Raw genomic sequence first — 13,101 nt, forward strand, 5'->3', positions numbered from 1 at the left:
GCATTGTTGAAAGGAAAAGCTGACAGCTTTAAAGGCACTGAAAAGAAGGATTCTCAGTCTAAGCAGGATCTTGGCAAGAAGAAGAAGCAATTTCCAGAAAAGACCAGCTTTACAAAGAAGTCTTTTTGGAAGAAAAGATTTCAGTAGCAACCTCAGACTTCTTTTAAACAGGGCAAAGGATGGAAGAGGCCACTTTTTGGCAAATCATATGAAGAAAGAAAGGCTTTAATGATGGCTGGGAAATGCTTTATATGTGAACAAAAAGACCATATTGCTTCTAAGTGCCCATAGCAATCTTCTAAAGATGCGGAGGATAAAGATGCGCCAAGTAAAAAGAAGCCTAGTATCGGCTTAGTGCCTGATATGGTGGGAGATCAATCAGCTGATGATGCTACAGAATTGTGCAAACTTGGGGAAAGATCAGAGATTTCACAGTGATTATTTTCTTTGATCCTGGAGCTCATGCAAACTTTATCTCACCGGCATTGGCAGCTAAGTTGGGTATAGGTCTCGAGGAAATGAGACCAGTTGGACATGCTGATTTGGCACCTAGGACATACTGAACTTGTCACCCCCATTCTTGACAAACTCCGTATGCACATCTAGAGATATGTGGACACAGAGGAGTTCCATATTATGCCTTTGGAGGGTTGTGATGTTCTGTTGGGTATTCCATGGTGCCACAGTAAGTATGCTATCTTGGATACTTACAATAGAATGATTACTCTTGTACATAGGGGCAAGACTCGTGTGTTAGATGTGAAGCTTAAAGGAGAGTTTGTCCCAGTTGTTTCTGCTTTTGCAATTACTTCTGTAATGAAAAATCATATTTCTGCGTACTTGGTTTTTGCAAAGCAAGTTAATGAAGTTGACAATAATGTGTCTGTACTAGATGAAAGTAGGAGGGCTTTCTTGGATAAATTCAGTGATTGTTTTTCAGATTCATTACTAGGAGAGTTATCCCCTAAGAGCCCTGAAGATCATACCATAGATCTTATTCCAGGTACTAGTTTGCCCAATAGGCCACCGTACAGGGTCAGTGCAGCGCAACAAAAAGAGCTTATGACACAGGTTAATGAGCTTTTAGAGAAGGGATTAATTCAGCCCAATAGTTCTCCATTTTGTTCACCTGTATTGCTAGTTCAGAAAAAGGACTTCTCTTGGCGAATGTGTATTGACTAGAGAGCCTTGAATAAGAACATGATCAAGAATAGGGTTCCAATTTCGAGGATAGATGACATTCTTGATCGATTATAGGAAGCAGGAATGTTTAGTAGGATAGATTTGAAAAGTGGGTACCATCAGATCAGAATTAGGCCAGAGGATATCCATAAGACTGCTTTTAGAATGACATTTGGTCTCTGAATTTTTAGTCATGCCGTTTGGATTGACCAATACTCTTGCTACGTTTAACAGGATGATGGATAGAATTTTCCGCCCTCATCGAAATTTTGTTGGCACATTCTTTGATGATATGATTATCTTTTCAAAGAATGAAGAGGAGCATAGAAAACACTTAGTTACAGTCTTTAATGAGCTTAAGCATAACAGATTGCTCATTAATGGCAAGAAGAGTGAATTCTTTTTGGAAGAGATTCACTTCCTTGGGGCACATAGTTTCTAAAGATGGTGTGAAGATGGATCCTGCAAAGATAGAAGCAATTGTCTCTTGGCCAGACTTGAAAACCGTTTATGATGTCCGCAGTTTCCTTGGCCTATGCTCTTACTATAGAAGATTTGTAAGACATTTTGCAGAGATTGCTTCTCCTTTACATGCGCTTAAAAAGAAAGATATCAAATGGCAATGGACTGACAAAGAGAAATCAGCATTTAGATATTTGAAGGGGAAAATGACTATAGATCTAGTACTTATTTTGCAAGATGTGTCTAAGCCATTCGTAGTACAGTGTGATGCATGTGGAAACAACATTGGTACTGTATTAATGCAGAATGGCCGAGTTGTGGCATACGAGAGTAGAGTACTTTTTGTCATTGAAAGGACTTATCAAATTTATGAGAAAGAGTTATTGGTTGTGATCCATGCACTTTCTAGTTGGAAGCACTATTTGGTTGGTGCTGATTTTGTAGTGCAAACGGATCATCAAATACTTAGATACTTTCTCACACAAGCTAAATTGTCAGAGAAACACATGCGTTGGGCAAATTTCCTATCTATGTTTCATTTTCAGATAGTGCATGTGGAAGGCAAGAAGAATGTAGTTATAGATGCTTTATCTTGTAAACCACAGTTGTCAGTTGTTTCAATTTCTTATCTCCATGAATTGGATGATATGAAAGAGCAGTATGCTGATGTCGAAGATTTCTTTGAAATCTATGAACAGTTGATCAATGGCCAACATCATGATCATTATGTGTTCAAAGAAGGCTTTATCATCATGCATGGAAGACTATGCGTTACAAAACAGCTAAGGCCAAAAGTTTTATTAGAAAGTCATGCTCCACCATATGCAGGACATCGTGGTATTGATGCTACAGTCAAAGCGGTAGAGACTTTCTTCTATTGGCTAGCCTTGAGATCTAATGTTGATGCATATGTCAGATCTTGCCTTGTATGCCAAAAGGTCAAATTTGATAGATAGAAGGCACCAGCGTTATTGCAACCACTGCCTATTCCAGAAAGGCCATGGGAAAATATTGCTATGGATTTCATTTTTGATCTGCCAAGAACTTCTTCAAGGAATGATGGAATCTAGACTATCATTTGCAGACTTAGCAAACATACACATTTCATTCGTGTAAGGAAAAAGGTTAAGTTAGAACACATGGTAAAGATATTTATGCATAATATCTTCAAATACCTTGGAATGCTATGGTCAATTGTCAGTGATAGAGACTCGAGAATGACTAGCTTGTTTCGGAAAGTATTATTTAAAAACATGGGCACTACGCTGAAATTTTTCATCTTCTTTCCATCCACAAATTGATGGATAGTTTGAAGAAGCAAATTCGACTGTTTTAGATCTACTGAAGTGTTATGTTTCAGATCATAAGACTTCTTGGGAACTTTTTTAAATTAAGAAGGTTTATTCATTAATTAAGCGTGTTTTGGGGTTGTTGAAGTCAAAATAATGCATTTTTAGCTCAACACCTCCCATTCACTCTCATTGCCTTAGCTGCTTGTGAGGTAAGCAGTATAGATAGCCTCATCCACAAGTTGCTACTTAGAGTGCTTCTTCATTGCTACAAATGGTTCACACCGACCTTTGCAGACCTATGGGTATGGCCTCCCCGGGCAAGGTCAATTATCTCTTGTTGATTATTGACGACTTTCAGTGTTATGTATGGCCCTACTTCTTGGAGTACAAGAGTGAGATGTACTCCCACTTCTACGAGTGGAAGGTGTTTGTGGAAACACAAGCATCTTTCAAGGTTTGTGGCGTGTGAGTATACCCTGGCGACGATTTTTGTTTCTCAATTTTGCAGGGATCACGATATTTGGGTGGAGTACTTCCATCCGAATACATGATCCAAGAATGGTGTGGTGGAGTGCGCCAATTAGACCATGCTCAAAATGGCCAGATTCATGTTGGAGTATAGGAGTTTCTCTTGTTTCCTTTGGGGTGAGGTAGTGGCTAAAGAAGTTTATATCTGTAATAGGTCTCCTACTTGGCAATGACAGATATGACTCCCTATGAGGCTTTCTTTGGGAAGAAGCTTCTGTATCCCACTTTTGCATCTTTGAGTGCGATGCATATGTCTATGGACAAGAAGAAAAGAGGGAGCACACTTGATCCTTAGTTGGAGAAGCTTATCTTCGTGGGCTTCAACACGACCATGAAGGACTATTGGCTTTACAACTTGACAAGGCAAAAGATCGAGGTGAGCAAGGATGGGATCTTCGATGAGGCTGGGGCCTCTATAGATCTGATTGATGGTTCTTCTGTTACAGTGGTTCTTCATCATTAGCTGATTTCTCCCGCTCTTCTAGGTTATCCATTTGCACCCCTTCTCCGTTTGCGTCTTCTCCTCCTCCTTCCTATTCTACCCCATCTCTCTCTTTTTCTCCCCTTTGACCCTTGATGGCTCCTTCTTCTTCTACCTCGTCATTGAGCATTTCTACCCCTTCCCCATCTCCTCACGTTTCTTTTGGGGGGAATTGAGTTGTGAGAGGGGGAGTCTTTTGCATCAGATGAGGGGGATTTACCTTCCCTTAGTGAGAGAGAGTCCCTTAAGAGCTAGGTGCGCTATAGGTACTTGAGACTCCTCGTTCTCTTTCGTAGAAGGATGCATCTATCACCATTCCTAGGTGGTATCAAAGGCTCATGCATTAGTTCCTTGAGACATCTCTTGGCCCACATAGATCAGCGAGGATTGAGGCCTAATGGGATAGTTCAGTGTGCGTGAAATATACCCTTATGTTACAAATCCTTCAAGATCATGAGCCTACTACAATTGATGAGGCTCTTGTGCAGGAGGTTTGGCGTAGTGCTATGTAGGTTGAGCTCAATTCAATGGAGCGGAACCAGACTTGGGAGTTGGTTCCCCGTTTGAAGAAGTGGAAAGTGATTGGTGTAAAGTGGGTCTATAAGACCAAGTATCTTGCAGATGGATCCTTGGACAAGCATAAGGCTCGGCTTGTGGCCAAGGGCTTTTCTTAGTGGACACGATTGGATTACTTTGAGACCTTTGCACCTACAGCTTGGATGTCTACTATTTGAGCTATCTTGGTTCTTGTTGCTCATCATGGTTGGCCAGTTTATTAGATGGCTGTGAAGTTGGCCTTGCTGAAGGCCCTCTATGGCTTGTAGCAAGCTCCTTGCGCTTGGCACCAAAGGATTGATTCTTCTTATTGAGTTGCTTCGATTGATCAGATTATGATTCCAACCTTTATTATAGGTTGAGGGTGACAGATGCGTCTTGTTCATTTTGTATGTTGATGACCTTATTATCATAGGGATTTTGACTAGACTCCGGAGATATTTTGATAAGAGTTCGACATGACAGATCTTGGGATCCTACAGTTCTTCCTTGGTTTGGAGATTTATTAGATGGTACAAGGCATCTTCATCTCCTAGCGTAGGCACATCCTTGAGTTACTTTCAAAGTTTGGCATGGGTGAGTGTCGGCATATTTCTTGCCCCATGGATCGAGAGTCCAAGTTGTTAGCAACGGGTGATTCTTGTCCAGATGCTACCTGGTAGAGATGCCTTGTTGGCTCATTGATTTGGCTCATTCACACTTGGCCGAATATTTCCTTTGTGGTGGCACATTTTTCTTCTTTTATGAAGGCTCACTAGAATGCAACTTTGTGTGTTATGTGTTCTTTGCTATTTATAGGGGCACTCGATCCTATGGGATCATGTATGGAGAGGGGGACCACTCTATCTAGATGGAGTGAGTCAGATTGGGTAGGTGATGTGGATTCGAGATGATTTGCTACAGGTTTTGCTTTCTCCCTTGGCTCAGGTGCTATCTCATGGAGTAGTAAGAAGCAGCCTATTGTGGCACTTTCTTCTACAAAGGCTTAGTATGGTGCCCTTTGTTTCACAACTATGGAGGTAGTTTGGCTCGACCAGAGGTTGGCAGAGATTGGCTTTCCGCAGATAGGTCCCACTCAATTGTGCGTGTATGACTAGAGTGCCTTAGCTCTAGCCAAGAACCCCATGTTTCATGCTCGCACAAAGCATAGAGGTTCAGTATCATTATATATGAGAGCGGATTGTGGATTTCAAGTTTGCGGCGGTTTATTGTTCTATGGCAGACAATGCGGCCAATCTCTTCACGAAGCCTTTGCCCAAGGCTTTTATGCTTCATCATATGCATCTATTGGGTCTTCAAACACTCCCAAGATCCAGGTTAGGTAATCAAGATCATGAAGCTCATCATCAATTTAGTAGTAGAGAGGTGCCATTGGAGAGGTTAAAAAGTGAAGATGAAGAAAAGAAGAGGTGTGTGTGTGGGGAGAAGAGAGAGAGAGAGAGAGAGAGAGAGAGAGAGAGAGAGAGAGAGAGAGAGAGAGAGATATAACTAGACACTTGGGATATCCTATTGATGTGGAGGTTGCTCCCCGTGCTTTGTTGGATTGGATGGCATCCCGAATTCATGACAGGTTAATGTACTGGAAATCTCAGAGTTGGCCTCTTCACGTTAGGCTAAAAGTGGCTCAATGCATTATGATCAATATGATTTTCTTCTTTCTGCCATTGCTGCCTCGGACTAAGAAGTCCCTTTTGGATTTGATCCAGCCTATCAAAATTTTTATGTTGTGGAAAAAGAAAGGCAATCGTTTGGGGCAGGTATGGATCTCCTAGCAGCATGTCACCACTTTGAAAAGGATGGGGAGTGCAGCTTTGTTGGATGTTAATTTGCATATGGCTGCGTTGAGGTTGTCCCTTTTGCATAATCTATGTCAGTGTCATCCTTGGTCAGATATTACCAAAATCTTCATAGAAAAGAGTGGCATCTCTTGTGGAAGCACGGTTATTCATGCTTCTTGGTGGCATGCGCTTAATTCTAAAAGGCCCATAAAGGTCTCCGAGTCTTTTCTCCTTTCTCATTTAATTGCTTCCTGGCAGGAGATGCCTCGTTTTGCTGTCTGGCGTTCTCCGGATATTCGTAAGGAGGAAAATTCGCTGCAAGGAGAAATACTGGCTTCCTCAAGGTTGTTGGATTGGCCACACAAAGATTTGCAGCGAGATAAGTTTAATTGGATGGCTAGGTTAGGGTTGAAGATAGTCTGTGATGGGGTTATTCTTGGGCAGCCTTGCCTTTATTCTTTTAGACGTATTTGTCAGTACTTTAGGGTGCCTCGTGGATACAGGGACCTTTGGTCATCAATACAAGACTGTCTTCAGAGGTTCTCTTTTGCCTGTGTTACAGCCATTGCATCCATGGTGTGACTGGAAGTTTGTGCTTCCTGATGAATTTTAGAAAAGGTCAGTGAATTAGATATATCATTAGATGGTGGAAGCTAAAAGATGGGTCACGGGGAAAGTTAATAAGTTCTGGCATCTCAGGGATAGCAAAAAGAAGTGGCGGGACAGATTTATCCAGCTTTGGAAGTCTAAGGTTCCGTATCAGGGTAAAGTGTTCATGTGGAGGCTGCTCATTGGGGGTCTTCCAATGGGAGAAGTGCTCCATGCCCGAAAGATCTCTGCAGGGCGCTGTGTTTTCTGTACCACATGCGATGAGACATTGCTTCACCTCTTTGTCTCTTGCCTTGTTGCGCGATAGATCTAGAATTTCATTTCCCGTGTGTGGTTCTTGGTGACCCAACATCGCATACCAATTCGTTCGTGGATTATGGGAAATATGTCATCTATGCCATCTTTGTCTTTAGATTGTTCCTGCCTATTCCATTTTCTTAGATGGATAGCCCTGTGGCACATATGGCGTACTCACAATGTCTTTATTTTTGATTCGGCATCGGGCATCCATGAGCATGTGGCCCGTGTACGTGGATTGGTGTTATGGCAAATCACTTCTATGATGTCAGCTGACCTGGTCCTTTCGGACATTGCTGCTCCTTGGCTGGCGATTGTTCGCTCTACTCCAACTGTTTTTGCCGTCTAATTTATTAGAATTGGTTATGTAATAAGTTGTTCTAAGAGCTTGCTCACATCTTGTAAATTTCCACAGAGACAGTGTGAGAGATTGAGTATGCTGACCTGATGGTCTGATGTAATAGAATGTAAGAGATACAGAGAGAATATTGACTTGATGGTCTCATGTAAATATTTAGTACTTAATTCAATTATCTTCACAAAAAAAAAAGAGAGAGAAATGAAATGAAATGATATATTGTCTACAAAGGGCCAAAATGACCTATGAGACCATGAGTGGTTTGAAGTAGTTATTTCATTTAGAAATTAATCCCGTACTATAGTAAAAATATCTAGATTATAAGCGGTGGTCTCTTGAAAAAAACCAGATCATTTTATCATACCGACCAACTATAATGCCTTAAAATGGCACGCTATAAGAAAGACAATGTTAGCTATAATAGAAACAATGCCTATTTGAAACCCTGGCAAGAGAGAGAGAGAGAGAGAGAGAGAGAGAGAGAGAGAGAGAGAGAGAGAGAGAGAGAGAGAGTACATCCAAAACACAACATAGACTCCATTAGTTAGAAGTTCACATGTAGGTTGAAGACAACTCAGAAAACGATTGCTGCAGTAGGAAAAAATATTAGAAGGATGAGAAACTTTGAGATGCTCTAATCTAACATTTGATTAACATATTAATAAAATGTGCAAGGTTGTTTAGCATATGTGATGCGCATGTCAATTGTTTTATGGTAATAGACCAAGAACCTCGAGGATGCAGTGGTATCAAAGGCAAAAGTCGTAATAAGTTATGCTTGACAGGTACTAGGTGGTACTTGGTGTCAAATCTGGGCCTAGACCAATTTATTGGCCACTAATGTCAGTGGTAATATTAGAGACTAGGCATCAATTAATTAATTAATGCCAGTCTAAGGGCCAATAACTGCTCATCGATACTTGGAAGACAAATTGGCCTAGCTAGTTTAATTATTGGTTGGTGAAATCAATATTTTGAGCACTAGAATAATTATTAAATTAATATTTTGAAAAGTAACTTTATAAGCTGGATAATGTTGAAAAATGGGATTAGAAGGTTGCCACTTGGCAAAACTTGCCCATGCAAGTGGAAAAAACGTTTTTAGGGGTTGGTGGAGTCTATTCTAGCCATTGTGAGAGAGAAGGAGGTTGTTAGAGAGCAAGGAGAGGCTGCTAATGTGATTTGCAGCCACCGAGGATCAGTCCTACAGCATCTGATAGCAGTTTGGAGGCCTCCAGAGCAGGTGATAGCAGCCCAAGGTCCTTGTGGTGCAGATGATTGTATACAGCAGGGGACAATAGTCTTTTTGTTAGTCCTAAGCTATAGATGATAGCTTCCATGGCTGTTTGAGCGGGGCAATAGCAGTTTTTTAGTGTTTCTTGTGATGAAACTTTGAAATTTCTCTCTCTACATCATCCCCTCTTATTCCCTAGCCATCTCTCAAGTTATCTCAGCATTTTTCAGTAGTTTGAGCCATTAGAGGAAGAGACTTTAGTCAATCTCTGCTGTAAACCCTAATTTATGACATAAATTAGGGTTTTGAATCTGCCTTGGGATGTGTGCTCAAAATTGAGGGCCCAGGACTTGAATTCCAACAGCTGAAATTGAGGAATTTTTAGGGAGATTCAAGAGGCCAGCCAACCAATATCAGATTTGGGGTTGAATTTGTCTTTCAAGGAGCAGGGTGAAGGCCAATCCTCAAGCAAACCAAAGGGCAAATTGGTTTGGAGACTTGCTAAGCAGTTTTGACAGCAAGAGGCACTTGGATTAGTGGAGGAGGTAAGAGGATCTCAATTATACTCTATCCATTTGCAATATAAGTTAAGGAAATACCAAAAGGGGTGGGAGCTTTGGGACCAACAGGGCGTCCAATGTCCAAGATTAAAGTGGTAAAGTGTGCATTTTCAGTTTTGTGAATTTGTTAATTGCTGTAATTAAGTCCTTAATCAGGTTTCACCACCCTCTTCAAGAAGGAAGGTTGGTTTCAGATAATCTGATCAAACACAGCCAGAAGATGAAGATTATAGCCAACATGACGTGAAAAGATAGTTGCCCAGCTTGCAAGAGCAATAAATGTAGAAAAAGTAGAGGCTGATTAGGAAAACATAGATTGATAGAGCATTAAATGCAGTCGGACAGTAATAAAATAATGCAGAAGTTGAAAACATAGGCTACTGTGGTCAAAATGCAGGCATCAAAAGGCTGAAAACTGGCGTTTTTAGTCGGGACAGGTTTCTTGAGCAGTAGCAGAGATGGGGAAAGGTTGATTAGTGGTGGAACAATGTGAGGGAAGACTACAACAGTAGAAAACAACACCAAGTTGCCGAACACGGATGCTTGATACCATGTTAGAAGTGGGTGTAGTGATGGAAGTGTGTGAAATTGTTGTAACAGACTGCACAACATGAGAGAGACTGAAAATAAAAGCAGAACATTGGAAAAGATCTGAAGGAAGAGATGCTCAAGAAATGGAATCCATATACCAAGACAAAAGGTTAAATAGATACAACAATAAGTCACTGGCTGAGTAGGCACTGGTGATGACAATGGCCATAATCAGCAAAGAGTCAGCCAGCTGAATAAAGAATAAAACAATCAAGTTGGCTAGCAATAAATGACCAGTTGGCCACAAGTTGGCCCCAATAAATCAGGTGCAAACAAATAAAGACTGATAAATGATGTGCCCAGCCTTTTGCTCATGCGCAGACTCACACTTGAACTGACTAATTTGCTAAAAAGTGTAACTATTGCAAGTAGTTAGGTCAGCTCATTGAAGACTGTCCAAAGTTGCTAAAGAAGGAAAGAAAGAGAAAGAGGCAAGTGCAGCTGTTATAGATGCCTTACCAACATATGTAGAATTTGCAATCTTGCATAGGATGCAGAAATGATACTAGATAGCTAAATGGAATCATGTCATTCAGATATAGGAATTCCCACAATGGAGTATCTTTCTAAGATTTGGGTAGAGATTATTCAAACCGTTTGTGGGAAATGGGATAAATTGGAAGGCGACTCAGATTGAATGAGGAGGAGAGTTGCTTTTCTTCATACATGAAATTGAGGCACCTTCTTCCACCTTGAATCACACATGGTTTGACATTATAAATGACTAGATTGGCTATTCATGCGACCTTTGTATTAGAGGTTCTCAATGATCCTTTAGGTTTTCTTGGTTTATCATTGATGGCATGTGTCATGTTTTACCTTGGTGTAGTTCGGCTGAAGCATAATTCCTTTTTCTTGAGAAAATATTGATTAGTTTGTGGTTCTGACGTATAACATGTGAGCATTGATGTTGGATTGAACAGGCAGCAGCTGCACATGGGATAACAAAAGCTGGCTTAGAGGTTATTCTTTATGGGTTAGTATCACAATTTATAAAAGTTTTGGGGGGGAAAAAAAAGAGATTCACTCTAGGGATGAAACAAATCTGTTTTTTGCATGTGGGATAACAAAAATGGGTTTGGATGTTGTCCTGATGGCTTAACATCCGAGTCTCAGGAAGTCCACTATTTATGAAATGAGAAAAAGCAAAATGAAAACTCTTTTTAAATTCCTTGATGAGGTGGTTTTGCATGCCTCCTTTGGAACATTTGATGACATTAAGATAGCCTTTGTACTGGAGCAATATTGTACTCTATTTTAGCAGAATACTGGTACACATTGAATTACAACATCACCACGAGAGGTAAACTGTAGTGGGTTGCACAAATATTTGGCGCTCTTTTATGTATTTAATGCAGATGTGTGTTGATGCTTTGATATGGTTTCTGTATCTGCATGTTCATGGCTTTTATTTCTTCCAGTTTATGCTTTATGATATCTGATCCCAGTTGCTGAACATGTTCTTGTGGAATTGTGTTACTAGCTAGCTTATGGATCTTAGAAACAGTTGGGACTGTCTGGACTGTATTTAGCTTAAAGACAACTCCAAGTATGTGCAGATGATATTGAAATGCTAAATAGCTCTTCAATGCTCTCAGTTCTAACTAAGGTACATACTTTGTTTCAAATCCAGCTTGGCTTCTACGCCAGCAATGTTCTACAGTACAATAACAGAAAGGGAAGATATGTACTGCCCTGTAGACGGTTCAATCATGATAACAGGTATGTCGTACAACTCAGTATTTTTTAGCTTGGGTAGGGTTGATGGGACTGATTATGATATTTACTTTTGACCGATTAAAATCATTATTGTACAATATGTCTTCAAAGCACTAATCCATTATGCTATGTCTTTTTGATGGATTTGTAATTTGGCCACAGGTTGCAACCTTCATTTTCTACCTAGATTTCTATGTAGTCTTAATTTTGGAAATGTGTTGTTAAAGCACTGATTTGTGGATTTCTGTGGAACAGCAAGTCACCTGCCATACAATCGGAATGGCTTCAAATTTTTTACATCCAATGGAGGACTAGGGAAAATGGACATTAGTGACATCTTGGCCAGAGCAGCGAAAATATATGACAGTATTACAGATGAGAATGTGGAAGGAGCCGTCTTAGGTTCAGGAAAATCAGCAAAGAAAGTCAAATTTATGGATCAGTATGCACTTAGTTTAATTGAAGCAGTGAGGAAAGGAGCTGGTGGTCTAGGTAGCTTGCTGCTAATTGTTTGAGTTTATTCTCTTATTTATTTCTTTTCAAGTTCCTGCCCACACCAGTGTCAACTATTGCACCTGTTTTTAAAAGCAATTTGCATCTATGATAAGTTCTGATGCTGCAAGCTCTATATAACCTCCAAGTTGTGGGAGTTAACCTTTTTCTCTCCAATCACATTACTAGTCACCCCTTGTTTGTACAGAACGTCCCTTGGAGGGTTTCCACATTGTCGTGGATGCAGGAAATGGAGCAGGGGGTTTTTTCCCAGTGAGTGTCTATCCTCTAGATATTTCAATCTTTTCAAACCATTTTTTCCAATGACTTGTCATACTCTTTCACAGGCGAAAGTTCTTGAACCATTGGGTGCATCAACAGTGGGAAGTCAGTTTTTAGAACCTGATGGTATGGTAGATTATCTGACTAAGATCACAAAATTAAGAGTTACATTCTTCTTATTTGTTGGGAAAATTAGTTGAAAGTTTGTATGATCTATGAATATATTTGCTTAGCCCCATAGCATGAGACAATATTTCATTAATCTTCTCTTATGCATTGCTCAAGGTAGAAGTAAGCACAGAATTATGGGAAGAAGTTAAGAGGGAGCTAATAGTAGAATGCTTTCTTTTGGCAGTCAGTGACTTGGATTCCAAACATCTTAGTGGTTTAGTAGTTGATCTCATGTGGGATGTGGCTTGTGGTTGAACCATCTACAAATATTGTGGTTTGTAAGAGATGTTTCATAGCTATGCTTGGCCATTGATAATCAATAGAGAGGTATATCTCAGTAAATAGAGAACTATAGTAGACCAGATCCGGTCTAGTTTAGAACCATAGCTGCCCATTTTCGCCTGACATTATGTAAGGTATTAGGGCTAGGTTTTAGGAACATTCTTAACAGTCTTTACTCATATTATCCCTTGGAGTATGAGTTATAGCAACTCTTGCATGCCTAACTTG

The 13,101-nt window shown here is 40.3% G+C and overlaps 1 protein-coding gene across 4 annotated transcripts in view; it reads left to right on the top strand.

Moving 5' to 3' along the window:
- LOC148018763 (phosphoglucosamine mutase family protein) overlaps positions 1–13,101 on the top strand; it is a 54,083-nt gene that overhangs the window by 19,306 nt on the left and 21,676 nt on the right. For all 4 annotated transcript variants that reach the window (XM_087701071.1, XM_087701072.1, XM_087701075.1 and 1 more), the window contains 5 exons: positions 10,851–10,903; positions 11,561–11,649; positions 11,902–12,138; positions 12,347–12,411; positions 12,486–12,546. In XM_087701071.1, coding sequence (XP_087557197.1) covers positions 10,851–10,903; positions 11,561–11,649; positions 11,902–12,138; positions 12,347–12,411; positions 12,486–12,546 — 505 coding nt within the window. The remainder of the gene's footprint in view (positions 1–10,850; positions 10,904–11,560; positions 11,650–11,901; positions 12,139–12,346; positions 12,412–12,485; positions 12,547–13,101) is intronic.

The sequence above is a fragment of the Lygodium microphyllum genome, chromosome 20 (genome assembly GCF_053477565.2).
Source record: "Lygodium microphyllum isolate KBCC chromosome 20, Lygodium_microphyllum_v1.1.10, whole genome shotgun sequence".
In the NCBI taxonomy this organism is placed as follows: Eukaryota; Viridiplantae; Streptophyta; class Polypodiopsida; order Schizaeales; family Lygodiaceae; genus Lygodium; species Lygodium microphyllum.